Source organism: Camelus bactrianus, chromosome 1 (assembly GCF_048773025.1).
Source record: "Camelus bactrianus isolate YW-2024 breed Bactrian camel chromosome 1, ASM4877302v1, whole genome shotgun sequence".
Lineage (NCBI taxonomy): Eukaryota > Metazoa > Chordata > Mammalia > Artiodactyla > Camelidae > Camelus > Camelus bactrianus.
The window spans coordinates 7,218,376-7,236,806 of record NC_133539.1 but is presented as its reverse complement, the minus strand read 5'-3'; the positions used below and the strand labels follow the sequence as shown (position 1 = coordinate 7,236,806).

The 18,431-nt window shown below is 38.4% G+C and overlaps 1 protein-coding gene across 14 annotated transcripts in view; it reads left to right on the top strand.

The window, feature by feature from the left end:
• Positions 1-18,431, top strand: part of TTC3 (tetratricopeptide repeat domain 3) — a 110,080-nt gene that overhangs the window by 73,520 nt on the left and 18,129 nt on the right. For 12 of the 14 annotated variants that reach the window (XM_045517787.2, XM_045517789.2, XM_074356101.1 and 9 more), the window contains 5 exons: positions 838-903; positions 4,516-4,665; positions 13,980-14,119; positions 16,497-16,565; positions 17,527-17,623. In XM_045517787.2, coding sequence (XP_045373743.1) covers positions 838-903; positions 4,516-4,665; positions 13,980-14,119; positions 16,497-16,565; positions 17,527-17,623 — 522 coding nt within the window. The remainder of the gene's footprint in view (positions 1-837; positions 904-4,515; positions 4,666-13,979; positions 14,120-16,496; positions 16,566-17,526; positions 17,624-18,431) is intronic. The other 2 variants (XM_045517793.2, XM_045517791.2) reach the window with 2 other exon arrangements.

Genomic DNA, 18,431 nt, shown 5'->3' with positions numbered 1-18,431 from the left:
TTTCTAAAATTCTTTAAAATGATGGACTTCATGAACCCTTTTGTAGGGCATGACAGATAATGTCAGAAGGAATTTTAGGGTTTAGTAAATAATACCCTTCTTCCCTATTCAGATTTTGCACCAGTTGAGAAGTAAGATAGTGGACTCAGCAGATGGAGCCCAAACATCACCTTAATAACGTGGCTGTTTCCGTAGAGAGTGCATGTCCTAACAGTGAAGCCCGTGGCATACCAGCTTCCTCACCTAGTTTAGAGCTGGCCTAGGAAGCCTCTGAACTTGAGTGCCTGCCTCCTAAGACTTATTGATGTATTGCATGGAGAAGGAAGGGAAAATGTGCTTTCTGTATAGGCAATTCCCAAGAGAAAGAAAAAAATTAGAGTGTGGACTACATCTGCCCAATTTGTCCTATAAAACTAGGGGAGGAGTGAGGGAGTTAAAAGAGACAGTCAGATGGAAGGAAACAAGAGGAATGTGAATAAAAGATCCTTCCTAACAAGCACGAGGATAAGTTAAGGTTGGTTTATAGTTAGCTTTATAAGGCATGAATTCATTAAATTCTTACTGGATTATCCCCCTACTCTAAGTTTTTTGTTTTCTAAAAAGCTTTGAAAAAATATGTTAAGAGCAATGAACCAAAATCATTTTCATTTTTACTAATTCTAAATGATTGCTCTTTCCTAATACATATATTTTTAGTAAGTGTAGACCCTACCTAAACTGGCCCAAAAAAACCTTTTAAAAAATTATGGTAATGTTTCAGAATGTTGTTACACGATGGATTTATTTTACTAGAGCAGCTGAGATAGATTGAATTTAAGTGTTTGTTTTACTCCAAAGGTGTCTTGGAATACAACACATCAGGAAGTCAATACTGAGCCATATGATCCTTTTGAGGCACAACAGGTGAGTCATAATTATATTAAACTATTTAAAGGTTTATTTTCATTAGTTTAACTAGATGGGAAAGACGAACTTAGAACTCTTTCAAGCCAGTTACTCCATACAAAACGTTATCATGGAATTAGCTTTAAACATAACAAAAAATTGGTTCTCTCTAGGGCTTTTAATTTAACACAATCTCAGTACAAACATGAACAGAATGTATTAGTTATCTGTTGCTGCATAACAAATGACCTCACAATTTCTGCAAGTCAGGGATGGAGGAGCAGTTTAGCTCGATGGTTCCAGGTATCTCTTGAGTTGCAGTCAAAATGCTGATCATGGTCAGTCATGTGCAGGAATAACTGGGATCCAAGGTTCTGCTGCCAGGACGGCTCACTCACATGCCTGGCAAATTGGTGCTGGCTGTTGGCAAAAGCCTTCAGTCCCTTGCCTGTGGACCTCCGCCTTGGGCTGCTTAAGTGTCCTGCTGGGGCCTGGCTTTCCACAGAATAGGTGATCCAAGGCAGAAGTAGCAATGGTTTTCATGACCTGCTTTAGGAAGTCACAGTGTATTGCTTCTCCTGTTGGTCATACTGACCAACCCACCAACATTGTGGGAGAGGATTATGCAATGGCATGATGCCAAGAGGCAAGGATCTTGGGGGCCACCTTGGTGGCTGGCTGCTGCACAGAATTTATTTGAAACTGGACAAATTGATTCTAAACTTCATACGGAGAAACAAATACCAGGAATGCCCATGGAAAAAACTGTAAAGGGGAGTCGTGCAGCTAGATATCAAAACATAATATAAATCTATGTTAGCACATAAATAGCCCATTAGAATAAGAGAACAATAGAACAAAATATGGAAATTCAAGGTTTAATAAAAATGGTAGCTATTGGTGAGCAAAAAGTAGATTATTAAATACATGGTGTTAGGAGAAATAGGTTGCCGTCTAGAAAAAATTAATTTTAATCCCTACCTCTTCCATATAGCAAAATAAATTCCAGGCAGATCAAAGATTTAAATATTAAAAAAACAGACCCAGAAAAGTACCCAGGAAAAAAGGGAACTTTTTTCCATAGGATTAATGAACAGCATGACAAAAAAGTATGCATGTGGGTATATATAATGTGCATATACCTATGCATAACATACATATATGTGAACAAATATACATACATGTGACATCAAAACACACATGACCAACTAGAAAAATTATTTACAGCATAGGACAGATAGAGAACTAATTTCCTTGCTTAACATACAAAGTTTCTGTAGGTTAGTAAGAAGAAGATAATCTAACACAAAGATGGGAATGGGTGGGAGTAACAATCCGCAATAAAACAAAGATGGACGACTTTTAAACACATAAAAAGGTGCCCAACCCCACATGAAGTAAGAAAAACAATCGCTTACACGTTATTGAAAGAATATAAAAATGTCAATGTCTGGGGAAGGCAGTTTGGAATTTACCTGCTCTCATATATGTGTACAGAGACCGGTGAACAGGATATTTGTATATTTGTTTTATCTGTATTTATGTCAACAAAAAATTGAATACAACCTGAATATCCATCGATACTAGACTAATTAAATGAATTACGGCACATCCATATAATGAATATTACTGTGTCATTTAAAAATGAAGCAATTCTATCATTTCTGATAAGGAATGATTTATAAGATCAGATGTGTAATTAAGTAGGAAGAAGTAAGGTTAGAATTTTGTGTTGCCTCCTGTTATTTGTACAGATAGCTTTTCAGTTTTAGCCAATTACGAACTTTTGTTAATGAACAATACTGAAAATTATGAAGGAGAAATTGAAAATCATCTACATACCTATCATCTATGTTTGTATTTTGATGTGCAGCCTTCCAGGCTTTGTTTTAACATTTGCACTTAAAAGGGTAAGCAATGTTTTTTAAAAGATGGGACTGTACCATATATGTTGTACTTGAAACTTTCAGTCTTAATAGATTGTGGACTTTTTTCCATGTCAGTAAATACAGACCTTTACCATCATTTTTAATGCATGCTTGGTATTCCATTGTATGAAGGTATGATAATTTATTTGACCAGTTTCTTATCCTTAAACATTTAGATTATGTAAAGCTTTTCATGCTTACAGTGCTGTGGGGAACATTTTTGCCTCAATGAGTGTATACCAAGTAGAATGAGGGGTATTGATTTCTTATACTGTGCTTAGCTTTTAACCAAGTATGTGCTGTTGCTTGAATCAGTGTCTTTGACCCTTGAATTAATACTTTGATCAGTGTTGGGAAAATTCACAGACATTTTATTAAATTAGTTCTTAGTTTTCCAGACCTTGGTGTTAGCATAGGTGATGGCTGGCTTCTTAAGCAGTGAGAGTTATCAGCTATTCCCAGCACTGCTGCTTTCTCCTGGGACTTTGAGAAGTCGCCTAACTTCTCTAATCTTTGGTTTTCTGACCTATAAAAACTGAAAATAACATATTTCTTACAGAATTGAGGTGAAGGTTAAGTGTAATGGCAGAGATGGCATATAACACACTGCCTGTCTCCTCTGGCAATCTGGGGCACATGATTTAATTCATAATAACAAGTTGCTATTCATTGTGATCCCTTTGCTAAATTGAGAATCAAAACAGAAATAACTGAGATCTGAAACCATAAAAGCTTGCTCGTGGGTTGTGTAATTGAGTATTTAAACATGGACTGTGTTTATAGTGCTGAACTTTCAGTCTAGACAGACAAAAACTAGGACTCTCCACAGCAAACGGGCGTATATGGTCACCATGGCCATAGGTCACAGTTCTGTAACTGATAATTCACAAATTTCAGAATCTTGATTCCCTGCCGTTTTACACTTGGCAGACGCTGAGGTACGGGAGATGGGGAAGACGGACCAAGTCTGTGCACTGGAACAGATTTCCGAAGCCTGGCTGCCAAGGCCCCTTGTATCTGGGTAGAGCAGTTACCTGTAGCTGGGAGGAGTTGCCAGCATCTAACAGATGCTCCTTTCAGACACAAATGTGTGATTGCTGACAGTCTTAGTAGTATGAAAGGCTTAAAAAAATACATAAATGATGTTTATTGTTTGCCAACATTTCACATTACGATATGGCTTCTGTTCGCTTTTTTTTAAATCTGTCCAGGAGACAGTTACATAACTGAAAATAATTCACTGATAGTATTTTAACTTGTATTTTTGAAATAATCAGCAACTATCCATTTGAAACACTTTGTAAAAGTAAGACCAAAGTTAACATGTTCTGTTCATATCTAAAATATGAATAATATTTACAGTTTTTAAGCCTAATAAATAATTCTTGATGTTAATTGTGAAGGATGTCATTCACATCAAACTGTTAATTTAATACTGAACCCTTCAAAGACAAATATTCAGAGCTAATTATAGTACAGTTTGAAATGTTTCCTTTTGAATTCCAGTATACGAATTTTTTTTTAAGAGCTAGCTTTGCTAAACAGTGTAAGGGGTTTTTAATTCTTGAAGTACTGTGATATTTCCCTTGTGAATTTTCATCTGCCTTATAGTCTCCTTTGTTTATTTTATCTTGTTCAGGACAAGATCAGAAAAAGGCATTTTTAACTACTTTTAATAGGTAATTTTGTATTGTGCTTTTAGGGGGATATTTCACAGATTGAAAAGGAGTACCAGGTTTTACAAGAGCAGCTTAAGGTAGCTCGTGAAAATTATGAGCAGAGAAATAACGAGGGCTCAGAAGAGACCAGGGACTTGGAAGAAAAGTTGAAAAGGAACATAGAAGAAAACAAGGTAATCCTATGTGAAACGTTTCTTTACTAGCACGCAGCATTGTTAGGAGAGCTGTGTTTGTGTAGCCTCTGTTAGTGAGCTACTGCATTGTTGGCTAAACAAAGGCTTTCTCACTGTTGCCTATTTCAGATTCTCTCTGACATATTAAAGTGACTGTTTTTTGCAGTGTTTTAGAAACTCTGCGAATTGCCATGTAAGAAAAGGGTTGTGAATATGAATTTTATCTATAATTGTTTACTTGATTAACTAAAACTATTTTCTGGTGACTAAGTTCCAAGTTAAATTCTCATTTATAGCGAGAGAGGCAGTGTAGCATTAGTGGTTCAGAATGTGAGGCCTGGAGTCAGACTGACTGTGTTCAGATCAGGCTCAGTTCTACACTAGTTCCGATCTTGAGCGACTTATTTAACATCTCTGTGCTGTAGTTCCTTAGCTGGAAAATTTGGGTAATAATCGCTCCCATTTTGTGGGGTTAGATTAATACTTGAGAAAAGTGAAGTACAGTTGTCTCTCAGTATCTGTAGGGGGTTGGTTCCAGGATTCCCTCACAGATACAAAAATCTACAGATTCTCAAGTCCCTTGTACACAGTGGTGTAGTGCAAATAATGTAGTGTATTGTAAATAATGCTGCTCTGAATGCACAAGTTCCACATCTGAGGATGCAGAGGGCCAACTGTACTGAAAATTGCCCGGTTAAGTGTGGCCTGCCACCATTATTACTACTGCTGCTATTATCATCATCTTCATCTTACTCCTGAGGAAATACAAGAATGATAAATGGAGGCTGGGCATACTAGAACTATAAAGTCACCCAGAGTGTCTTGGTTGAGTCTACTGATCTTGAATTCCATTAGCTAAGACTGACCTTCAGTTACATGGAACTGGCTATGGGAGGAATACTGATTAATGGCAAGGCCCAATTGAATTAGTGGGAAAATAGAATTATAGGTGTGAAGAAATCATGGTGCATTTCTTTTTTAAAACTAAGGTCTGTTTTAAAAAATTGAAGTATAGTTAGTTGATTTAGTTGATTTACAATATTGTTAGTTTCAGGTATACAACATAGTGATTTGATATTTTTTAGATTATACTTCATTTAAAGTTATTACAAAATAATGCTTGTATTTCTCTGTGCTGTACAATATATACTTGTTTCTTACTTAATTTATACATAGTAGTTTGTTTTGCTTAATCCCCTTCTCCTATCTTTCCCCTTCCCCGGTCCCTCTCCCTGCTGGTAGCCATTAGTTTGTTCTGTTTATCTGAGTCTGGTTCTGTTTTGTTACATTCATTCGTTTGTTTTATACTTTAGAATCTAAATATAAGTGATAACATCTTAGAGTATTTGTCTTTCTCTGACTTACTTCACTAAGCATAATACCCTCTAGGTCCATTCATGTTCTTCCAAGTGGCAGAATTTCATTTTTATGGCTGAGTAGTATTCCATTGTGTGTGTGTGTGTGTGTGTGTGTGTGTGTGTGTACACACCACAACTTCTTTATCCAGTTGTCTATCGATGAACATTTAGGTTGTTTCGTATCTTGGCTATTGTAAATAATGCTGCTCTGAATATTGGGGTGCATGTGTCTTTTCAGATTAGTGTTTTCATGTTCTTCAGATACATACTCAGGAGTAGAATTGCTGGATCATGCGGTAGTTGGTAGCTCTATTTTCAGTTTTTTTGAGGAACCTCCATTCTGTTTTCCATAGTGGCTGCACCAGTTTTCATTTCTACCAACAGTGTCTAGGGTTCCCTTTTCTCCACATCCTTGCCAACATTTGTTATTTGTGGTCTTTTTGATGATGGCCACTCTGATGGGTGTGAGGTGATGTCTTATTGTGGTTTTGGTTTGCATTTTTCTCATGATTAGTGATGTTGAGCATCTTTTTCATGTGCCTGTTAACCACGTTTTATGTGGTTTTTTTTGGAAAAATGTCTGTTCAGGTCTTCTGCCCATTTTTTAATCGGATTGCAAAAACAGGTCTTTTGTATAGAGGTAACATAAGAATGTTAGTCCATTTAAGAAAGAAAGGGTTTGTTTCAGAAGGCTGAATCAATAACTGAGGTCACATGTTAAACAGAAGAAAATCAGCTTATTGGGACCTTAATAAACTCATTTATTGAGATTTTAGTATACCCAGAAGAAAAGGGTTGGTTTGTAAAAGTAACTGTTGTAACATTCCTTAGGATATGTTTTTACTTGGGATGAGACGGGGAAGATTTGAAGAATGAGAAGAATTAGAAGGAAGGAACCAGCCCTTCTGTTCAGTTCCTTAGTTGAAGTCTTCTTGATTGGGAAGAGGAGAAAATGAACAAAAATAAAACCCTGCACAGTGACTTACAGAACACCAGTTTGGATAAGTTGTTTGGGGACATAACAAAATAAAATATTTCTGTAAACTTCATATTGCCTCAGGAAAGTTCAGTTTTCAGTTTTAATCCGTATGGGAAGGCCTGTGTCCACCTGCTTAAGTGATGAGGGCAGACTTGCAGACAGCCACTTAATTTAACATGGGCATCTGGTGATTGAGGTTTCTTTCTTTCTGGCAGAGGCTTGTCCAGCTTTATAAACTGCTGGTCTGACGGGGTCCTGTATTTGTGCAGTTCATCAAAGCTTCTTTGTACACTTGACCAAGAAATGTTCAGTAAGTTAGCACCCAGGGAGGAGGGCTGTGAGAGAGCAGCGGCTTTGACTGCTGGGCTTCGGCTCCTGACCTGCTTCTTAACTTTGCTAAGACTCGAGGTCTGGTTCCATGTGGTTGTTCTTAAGAGTAGCCAGTCCATTTTTTTTTTTACAAGAACCATTATTTAGTCCCTCAGATTACAGGCCGGTTAGGTCATTAGACTGCCCATGTGACGTGTATACACGTTTCCTCTCAGGATAAATTGCTCATCTGAGTTCCTTAGGTTGTCTGTACAAGAGCAGTAGAGATTTAGCTGTGGCCATTCCTGTATTAATCATGATTATGATCATAATTCGTTTGTGGAAAAATCTTTTATAAATATAAAAAGAAATTTGTGCTTTTATTGATCTCTCCCTTGGCCTTTGACTCTCTAGATCACAGAGGTTAAGAGCTAATCCTTGTACGTAAAGTTACTGGATACCATGTTTGGGTGTATTAGATACACAATCACCTTTCCCCCTTGTAGAGAATTCAGGCGTTGGAGTCAGACTGCCTGACTGGTGACTCCAGCACCACCACTTAATGGCTTTGTGACCCAAGATAATTAACTCAACCTCTTCAACCCTCAGTTTCTTCATTAACAATATAATCTCTACTTTATAGTTCTATGAGGACTCACAGAGGTGGTTGGAAAAGGGTGGGGAATGGCCAGAGATAAGTACAGTAGAAGAATTGTCCCACCCAGAATGCCACCATGCCCTCTTTGAGAAAAATCACTTACAAAGCACTTGAGGAGCGCTTAGTGTTTACAGAGCATCAGTAAACATCTGAGCTCGATACTGCATATGGCTGATGGGGTTTGATTATCATGAGCTAGAGATGGCCTTGTTGACAATTAGGCCAGTTGTCTAGTCTCTGCCAGAGGGAAATAGCAATTCTAAAGCCAGAGACTCCTGTGGTTTTTAATGTACCTGCAACTGGCAGGTTATAACTGGTTACAGTATTGCTCAAGGGCATATGTTCTTTTTTGTTTTATCAAGATAAAATTCACATTTAACCACTATAAAGTATACAATTAAGTGATTTTCAGTATATTTCACAATGTTGTATAATCATTACCATGATCTAATTCCAGAACCATTTTCATCACTCAAAAAGAAGCCCTGTACCCATTCAGCAGTCACTCCCCGTCTCTCCTAGGATGTATGTTCTTAAGGTGCTTTAATGAGATTCTCTTATAGCTAAGATGGTATTTTAGTTGACATTGACTCTTAAAACACAGTCAATCATTTTGGCCCAGAATAATTTATGGAGTAGAATTTGATGCTGCATCTTGCTCCAAGACACCCTTGCACTAAGTAGGAGAACAGGTGGTGAGTGTCAGACTCCAAATCCCTTGCTTTTGTCCTCCAAGAGACTGTCATTTCCACAACCAGTTGAAAAACATTGCTCAGCACTTCATGAGCAGTCTGTCAGTTAGTTGATCCCATGATAATGCCGGGTAACAACCACCCACAAAGACCTCAGTGACACGTAACAGTAAATACTAAATGTGTGAGTCTGTAGGTTAGCTGATCCCAGGTGGGCTTGGCTGGACTGTCTCACCTTTGGGTCAACTAGGGCTCTGCTGTTCTTGGCCCTGCTTGCCCATGTATCTGGGGTCAGCTGGCTATGAACTGATCTGGAATGGCCTCAGCTGGGTCAATGGGGGCAACTAGATTTGCTCCACATGTCTTTCATCTTCCAGGAAGTACAGGGCAAGCAAGGCCTGTCACACAAGCACTCCTCAAGTCTGCTAAATCAGGTCTGCTAATATCCCTGTTAGGCAAAGCAAGTCACATAGCCCCGCCAGATTCAAGGGGTAAGGAAAAGAGACTGCCTCTTTAGTGAAGGGAGCTCCAAGTTCCCATGACAAAGGGTGTAGATACGAGGAGGAGGCGGTGAAGGATAGGGCTATGAATGCCATCCCTCTGCCTCAGTAGGTTAGCACCAGTAATTCACTAATGCTCAGTAATTGCCAAGAACTTAAAAACCTACCTCCATCTTCAGCCTTCTCCCTTACTAGTTCTCTGCATTGTCCTCTACACTTAATGAATAATTGTTGTCATGTGATTTTTCTCACTTTTGGACCTCTCCCCAGCACTGTTCCTTCTGCATCTAGTGGCCTTTTTCCTCCCGGAGCCTGGCTCACTCCTGCTCATCCTTTGGGACCAGTTCAGGCATCACTTTCTTGAGGAAGCAGTGACTGGTGGCAACCTCAGTCTTGGTTAAAGACCCTCGTTAATGTAGTGGTTATAATGAACACCTCACTGTGTTATACAGTAATTACCATTTTGTTAACATCATTATTGAGATATAATTCTCATACTGTAAAATTCATCCATTTAAAGTATATAGTCAGTGTTTTTGGTATTATGCACAGAGTTGTGAAGCAATCACCACAATCTAAGTTTAGAACATTTTTATCACCGGAGAAAGAAATCTTATTAACACTGCCAGTCACTCCCTGGTCTCCTCCATCCCCCCAAGCCATAGGCAACCACTGATTTACTCTGTGGATTTGCCTATGCTGGACATTTTCTGTAAGTGGAATCATACCGGATGTGGTCTTTTGTGAGTGCTGTCTTTGACTTCGCATAATGTTTTCGAGGTCCATCCGTGTGACATGTATCAGTACGTCCTTCCTTTTTATGTTGAATGATACTCTACTGTGTGATGTGACACATTTTATCAGTTCATCAGTCGATGGACATTTGAGTTCTTTTCACTTCTTGACTATTATGAATATACTGTTGTGAGCATCAGAGTTCAAGTTTTTCTGTGGACGTATGTTTTCATTTCTTATGGATATATACCTAGGAGTGGAGTTGCTGAGTTGTATGCTAACACCACATTTAAGGGTTTGAGAAACTGCTAGACCGTTCCCAAACAGCTACACCATCTTACATTCCCACCAACAGTGGACAAGAGATCCAGTCTCCCCACATTCTCAACGCTCTTATCATCCATCTTTCTGATTTTAGCTGTTCTAATGGGTGTGAGGTGTTTTCTCCTTGTGGTTTTAATTTGCATTTCCCTAAAGTGCTGATCATCTTACATGTGCTATTCCATTCGTGTGTCTTTGGAGAATTTGGAGAAATACCTGTTTTAATCCTTTGCCCATTTGTTAATTTGATTATTTGTCTTTCTATTATTGAATTAAGAGTTTCATATATATGATTTAGAAATATTTTCTCCTATTCTGCATATTTTTCACCATTTTTAAAAATTGAAATTAGTTAATTTACAATGTTGTATTAGTGTCAGATGTACAGCAAAGTGATTCAGTTATACGTAACAGTTATATCTATCTATTCTTCTTCAGGTTTCCATTATAGGTTATTACAAGACATTGGATTAGTTTCCTGTGCTTTTTCCTTGTTGTTTATCTATTTTATATATAGTAGTGTGTATGTTGATTCCGAACTCCTAATTAATTCCCTACCCCTCCCAGCCCCCACTGCTTTTCCATCTGCCATATTTGCAAATATATTTCTCCTATCTCCCATTTTATAGGTTATCTTTTTACTTTTTTTTCAATTTTTTTACCTTTTTTTTTGAGTTATAGTCATTTTACAATGTTGTGTCAAATTCCAGTGCAGAGCACAATTTTTCAGTTATACATGAACATACATAAATTCATTGTCGCATTCTGTTTCACTGTGAGCCACTCTTTTTACTTTCTTGATGGTATTGTTTGCAGCACCCAAGTTTTAAATTTCAGCGTAGTCCAGTTTCTCTATTTTTTCTTTTGTTGCTTATGCTTTTGGTGTCATGTAGCCAGAGACAAGCTCATGATAGCTGCCCGGCCAGCTGTGTCATTAAGGGGTGGTTAGTGCAAACGTCAGATGAACTCATGTAGCATTTTCTGGGGCTGAGATAAAAGTGTGTGTGTTTATAATGCCTTGTGCCTTTGATACTTGAACTCCTTTAGGTGCTGGAGGCCGAGTAGGTTCTTATGCCCCAGTATGACCTTAAGGTTGTACGTCATCTCCCAGCCGAAGGGCTGAACCTGAGGTGAAGTCATTGGCTCAGAATAGATGCACAGGGTAGGCGGGAAACAAGGTTGGCTTGGCCACCAGCAGCGAGGTGTGCATGTGGACACTGGTTGTGGCAGTAGATGTGAGCCAGGTGGAATACAGGATCTTAAGTAGAGTAGGAGTGGTGGTCACCTCAGCCACAGTAATGACTCAACAAATCAGGATTAGCAAGGTTGCAGCAAGGAATGTGTGAGTTCAAACTGTCCCCATGCTAAAGGGAGTGTCGCTGAACTGTTGAACTTCTGCTGCCTAAGAACAGTTGGCCTGTGCATCTCAAGGCCACTGAAATCAACCCTACTCCTGTGGTAGGACTCGAAAGTCATTAAGGACCTGGACTGGTTAGCGAATCTGCCTCCCAGGGACATCTGGAACCTTGGTGTCTGAGGCGGACAAGGGAGAAGTGTCCTAACTCCGTGACACTTTTGACAAGAGAGCTATCATTTTCCACGGGGCCTGCGTAGGTTGACTTTGGGTACACCGTGCTCTCTGAGGAAGGAGGACTCGAGTTTCTGTGGCTGAACTTTTGTCCTCGGTGACCTGGTCACCTTCTAAGCCTAAGCAGGAAGTTCAGGCTACAGGGAACCTGATAGGAGGTGGAAAATAAGGTTCCCTAAAGCAAAAATGAAGTTAGGATTTCATTAAGCAGTTGTTGATACTAGTAAGAATTTCAAACTGGAAAATATTAACGTTTAAACTTGTTTCTTTCAGTGTAGTGTAAAGATGCTCCATTCTGACTCACATGGTAATTGTTAGAAATATTAATATGGAGAATATTTTATTTATAAATGACTGGCATTTACAAGCGTGCGCGCCACCTATGTGTCTGCTAGCATTAAAGAGATGACACTTCAAAAAATGACAAAAAACTTTTAGAGAATTTGTAGGTTTAGAAGAAGTTTCAAAAGGTGATGTCTGCATAAGACAGCTGGTAGCAGAAGCTGTGTGGCGGGTGGTGGTGCTCCTAACCGTCCAGAGCCGCAGGGCACAGCCTCTCATTTTCATGAAAATCCAGCAGGCTTGATGGTTTGCTCACCTGTGCTAGAACAGCCTGTTTGAAGATGTGTGAATAAACAAGACTTAGAATATTCCTCTCTGTGTGGTTATGCTGAAAGGCTATTTGAATTCACTGTTTTATTCCTTTGATTTCCAGTCTCAGTCTTTGTCAAACACAAATTTCTGCCCTGTCCCATCAGAATGTTTGCAGGGTCAAAATTACCGAGTTCTTGTATATATTTTTTCATTCCTAAATTTATAAAAATACACATATCTAGGTTAATTTCCGTTTCCTGTGCCTCCTAGGCTGGTACAGCTTCCATACTCTCTTTTTTTTTTTTGTTCATAGAATTTTGTTGAGTTAGTTATTGAGGGTAGAAGCTTACTTTTAGCTCTGTCACCTTCCGCCCTACCTCTTATGTTGAACTGGACACATGGTCTTACCCATCCCAGTCTTCTAAAGTTTCCTTTGTTTCTTTTTGTCATCCCTACAGTTGCCACCATCATCCTCATCGTCTCTCACCTGGGCTATTGCAGTGAGATTTTTACCTTCTAATTACAGAGTCCTTAACATTAAAGGTTGTAATTCATAAAGGGCTATGAAATCAGTACAGTCATGGTGACTAAAATTGCTTTTCTGAAAAGAGTAGAGATACCAGAAGACATCTCAAAGCGAAGGCAATTTTTTTTAAAGTTTTGTGTGTGTGTCCATGTACACATACATAGGTATATACATATGCTGTGAATCATTATTAAAATATATTTGCTGTTATGGGTCACAGTCAAGAAAATGTGAAAGCCACTGTTCTGGTCTTAACACTTTCATGTACTCTCTCACCCACTCCTAATATACCTCTGGGTCTTTCAGAGTTATTTTTCTAAAATAAAAATCTCATCATGTCACTGCCGAGTCTGCTGACTCCGTGTTGTCTGCAGGATAAAGTCCACACTCCTTAGCGTGGCTTACAGGGCCCTTCATAATTTTAATGCAAGGCACCTCAGGTGCTGTTTTTCCTGCCCTGACTTCCATACGTCCGCCCCGTGCTCCAGCAGGTAGCTCCTCTTGCTTTCTCGTACAGACATGCCTTACTCTTTTATCCTTCTGCCTTGCTGTTCCCACTGCTTGGAGTTCATTCTCCGTGTGACAGACTCATCTATGAAGACAGAGATCAAATATCTGATTTTGAGAAGCCGTTCCCAAGTACCAGATGATCATGTCTCTGTCCATCCTTGTTTAATGGCCTCCCATCCAGCGTGATTCGGTGAGGGCAGATGAGGGCCGCTGCGGCTGTGTATGGTGCGACTTTGTGTCCCACGTGCAGCCAAGCTGGCAGCCTGCTACAGCCAGCTCTTGAGGGTGTTTCTGCTGAACTGGAGTCATTGATTAAGCCAGCACTCCACAATTCTGGTCTTTCAGGCTCTTTTTTTAAAAAGTAAATCTTCCTACTCACAGCAAAAAAAAAAAAGAGTGACAATATATGTATGTTCATGTATAACTGAAAATTGTGCTCTAACACTGGAATTTGACACAACATTGTAAAACGACTATAACTCAAAAAAATGTCTTAAAAAAAGTAAGTCTTCCTATTTATTTAGGTATTCTAAAATGTTTTTAGATCTCAAAGACAGAATTAGACTGGTTCCTTGAAGATTTGGAAAAGGAAATTAAAAAATGGCAACAGGAGAAAAAAGAAATCCAAGAAAGGACAAAAGCACTGAAGAAGAAAATGAAAAAGGTCTTAAATGCCAGTGAAATGTAAGTAACAATTGAAAGGCAGTGATTTTTATCTTTATTTTTTTAATTGGGGTGTTTTGGGTTATTTTAACATTTTTGATACTCAGTTTCAAATTATATCAAGTAAAGTGAAAATTTTAGATTCTGTTTTCATTTCGTTTTAAAGAATATCCCTTGGGGAATTATCTCATCTAAAACTTACTCTAAACCTACCGTGCTTACAGATAAATAAAAATGGGACTGCAGATTAACAAAGAACTGACTTCCTTTCAGCCTGAACGCCACCTCTTACTATGAACCTTTTTCCTTATCTGTAAAATGAGGGAGTTTGTCTAGATCCAGCATTCTTCCCAGCACTAAGATTCTGTGATGATCACTTTATTTATGATTACTTTCATCCTAAATCTTTAAATTACTAAGATTTGGTCCAGTAGTGTGAGGGTTAGGTAATGCACACAGGCAGGACAGTGGTCAGACGGGCCGGGTTCGCTTTGATATCTTTGTGGTCCATTCCTAACCCCTCTTTCCCTAAACGGGGATACGTCCTATGACTCCTCAGCTTAATTATTAGCTACTACTGTTGGACAAAACTTCTGAAACTCAGTGGCTTAAGTTAATTTTTATTTGATCCTGATCTCGCGATCTGGGCTGAGTTTGGCTGGGCCGTTCCTCTGCTGGTCTTGTCCGTGGTCCCTCACGCGGCTGCGTTGGTTGGGAATTGGCTGGAGCTGGGCTCAGCTGGGAGCTGGGATGGCTAGGCCTCTTTCTCTCCAGGCGGTTTCGGGGCTTCTCCATGTGACTTTGGTCTATGTGATCTCTCCATGGGGTCTCCAGCATGGTAGCCAGACCTCTTATGGGGTGGTTCAGGGCTTCCAAGAGCACAGAAGTGGAAGCTGCCAGGCCTTCTGAAGGTTCAGGCCCAGAACTGTCAGAGTATCACTTCTGCCACATCTTGTTTCAAGCAGCTTGCAGGTCTGGTCCAGACTGAAGGGCATGAATATGGGAGGCATGGTTCACCAGGGGCAGCACTGTCCACACTCACCTTTCAGGGCATTTATGTCGTTCTCATTTGCCATGCTGTATGATCAAGCGCCTTTCATTATGAGTCTTGCTAGCATTCCATTTTGGGGCAGTTTTTAGGTAGTCCTTTAAAGAAGGATGAATGTAAAACACTGCCTGTGTCATGTACTTTTGATTATGCTCAAAGTAGTCTCATCAGAAGGAAGCATTTATAGAAATGATAATGTCTTTGAAGCTTTTTACTTCTTACTGTTTGAGCAGGTCTAGTCTTGTTAAGTTACTCAAAAATTCTGAAATATTTTAATACATAATTTTTGTATGTTCAATTCAAACATACTATCAAACTAGACAAAATAAATGAGGCTGTTGATAAATTTTTTTTCCTGTGCTAGCATAAAAATTTAACAATTTCTGCTAGGAATAAACTTTTTATTGTTTTTTTCACTTTATTAGTATATTTCTTTCCTTTTTTCTGTCACAATTTAAAGCTAGGCTATAGGCTTCTCTTTGCTTTATGCACTTTCCTAATAAATGCTTTAAAGCTAAATTTTTATATTTAAACCTTAAAACTTTTTGGATCTCTTAGAGAACCACAGAGGATATGAGGGATGCCTTCATTGATTTTTCTATGCTTTAGATGATACTTAGTGTTCTTTAAGAAATGAATAGTCAGGAGGAGCTCTGGTTGGTGCAGTGATGCAAATCGGAGGAAATTATGAAAGGAGGCAGAAATTCCATGAAGAGCTACCCAGTATTGAGTATTTAGAACTGTTTTACAAAAGAAGTGAAATGGCACTTAAACTGGTTGTTATTGGAAACGGGATTTTTTAGCAAGTAGAGATGACTAAAGAGGTGTGTAGGGGAGCATGAAAAAAGCAGAACCTTTCTGATGCAGGGCATTGCTTAAGAATCAAAGATTTACACACTTTGTCTTGAAGAATTACCCGACTGTGTGCATGCATGAATGTGTGTGTGTGTGTGTGTGTTTAATTGGACTTTAAGTCCTGTTTTTAAAAATAGAAGGCTGTTTTCATTTTGAGTGAGAACCACTCGTCACTGATGATGACCCAGCCACACCTGTGCTCCTCTGTCTTGCATTGAACCAGCTGGAGGTGCTTCTTACAGAGGACGGGGGGGGGGGGGGCAACTGTGCTGCAGGCACACGGCTTAGAGTGACAAAAAAGGTGATGAGCTGTCCAGGTTTAGAAGGAAAATGTCCCAAATTCTTTTCCTATTCAGAAGTTATTAGATATGAAACAAAAAGAAATGAAAAGAATTTGAGAAATGTTTGCATGGATGTAGGTAGAATTTACTTTGTGGGTTGTATTTTTAAAATTCTTTGAAAATTAATTAAAATTTGGTGATCATGCTTTCGTAGGTACACCCTAGAAAATGATGGAAAGGAAAAGGAACTTGAATTACTTCTGGATCTGTCCCTCGAAATCAGGCAAATTAAAGCTTAAATTTATTTTAATATCTTATACTTTTAATACTAGAGGCACAAGTCTAATATATTTAGACATCCAAATATATTTTTGCTTGTCTCTTTTAAATAATTATGTTTCTTTTTAAAATTTTGTTTCTATTTTATTCTTTAAATTAATATTTAACTAAATTTACCTTTTAAGTATCTTTAGTTTATTTTACACTTTTATTTCACAGTATCGGTTTAAAAAGTCTTGAACTACTCATTTTCCTTTTAATTAATTTGAAACTAAAAATGTATTTTAAAAACTTTTTGAGTTACTTGAGATAACAGTCTCAACTATATTATGCTAGTTTGTTGCTCTGCAATTACAGATTTATCAAAGAATTCTTACTGTGAACCTATTAAAAGTTTCCTTTTAAATTTTATTAATGGAAATAGTGTTTGCACATACTAGTAACCAGTATACTCAGTAGTAAGCAGTTGTATCCTGCTTTTCTCATTTAATATTGTTTTATAAACATTTCCGTTCAAATCATGGTCCATGGCTTTTTTTTTTTTTTAAACTATTATTAATGTATTGCCATGAACAACTTGGTACAGATCCCTTTTTTCCTTTGGGTTATTACCCTTTATATGTGTCAAAATAGAATTTCTGACTCAAAGGATGAGGGATGTTCTATAAAGTTTATTAATATAGCCAGATTATACTTCACTTAACCTCATAAAAATGGTGAACCAGTTTCTCAGCATTCCTACCAGATACTCGCTTTTAATTTAATATCTTCCTTTGATCATTTGTAAAGTGCAAAGAGCACTGTAGGTCTTGTGTAGTCACATATTAGACAAGAAGTTACTCTAGAAGCAGTTATATAGGTCTATTTGTGGCTGTCAGAAGACTTCAAAGCTGATCTGGTTTCAGCCTTTATAATCTCACTGGTTAAGTTTTTTTCAGTAAGTTTTTTTCCCTTAATATTTACAGTAATACATTTACAAATGAGAAAATGAAAATAGAAGAGTGTATAAAGAAAGGGAAAGAAGATTATGAGGAGAGTCTTCGAAGGGCTGTGGATGCAGAGGTGAGTTCAGGTCACTTGGTGATGGACAGGTATGGCAGGAGGTCATTCATTTTGTGTTTAATCACATTCGTGTGTTCACATGCATGACATGTGCAATGAAAGGCAGAAGAATGTGGAGGCTAAGGCGTATCCTTTCGCCCATTACCCCTCCCCCCTGGAACAACCACTCTTTCCTCACCTGTAGCGTTTACATTTTTCACCCTTACCTTATGCTGTTAAGTAGCTGTACTCACAGCGTATACCACGTTTTGTAACCTGCTTTCCTTACTTAACATAATTCAGTCATTTCCCATGCTCTACACTTCGAATGGCTTCATCATGTTTAATGAAGTGATGTACCATGAAGTAGCCAACTGTAAAACATATTTGCCAATGCTAGAAAAGAAACTTGAAAATAATCCATTTATTAAGAATCTGCTGTCTCTCCTTCCCCCAGAAGAATATGTATCAGTGTCTCAAATGTATACTATTTGAGAAACTACTGAGACAAAAATAAAAATAATGACCTCTGGCTATGTTCTATTTAATTCCTGAAACATAGTTGTCTTTGTTTTTCTAATTGAGAAGTAAATGTTATTAGCATATGTGTCTATGATTGTTCTGGGAAAATAAGAAGCAGCTTAGCTTATGCAGTCTGCAAACATGAGTCTTTCAATTAAATATCAACTGTGCAGCTGCTTCTGAGAAAAAGGAGAAAAAACTCAAAGTACTTCTACTTTGTGGACGCTCTGCCTGCATCTGCACTCCCGAGTCGTTCAGTTCCCATTTGCCACCACTTGGCAAGCAGCTTTGCCTGGTGGCACTGTCA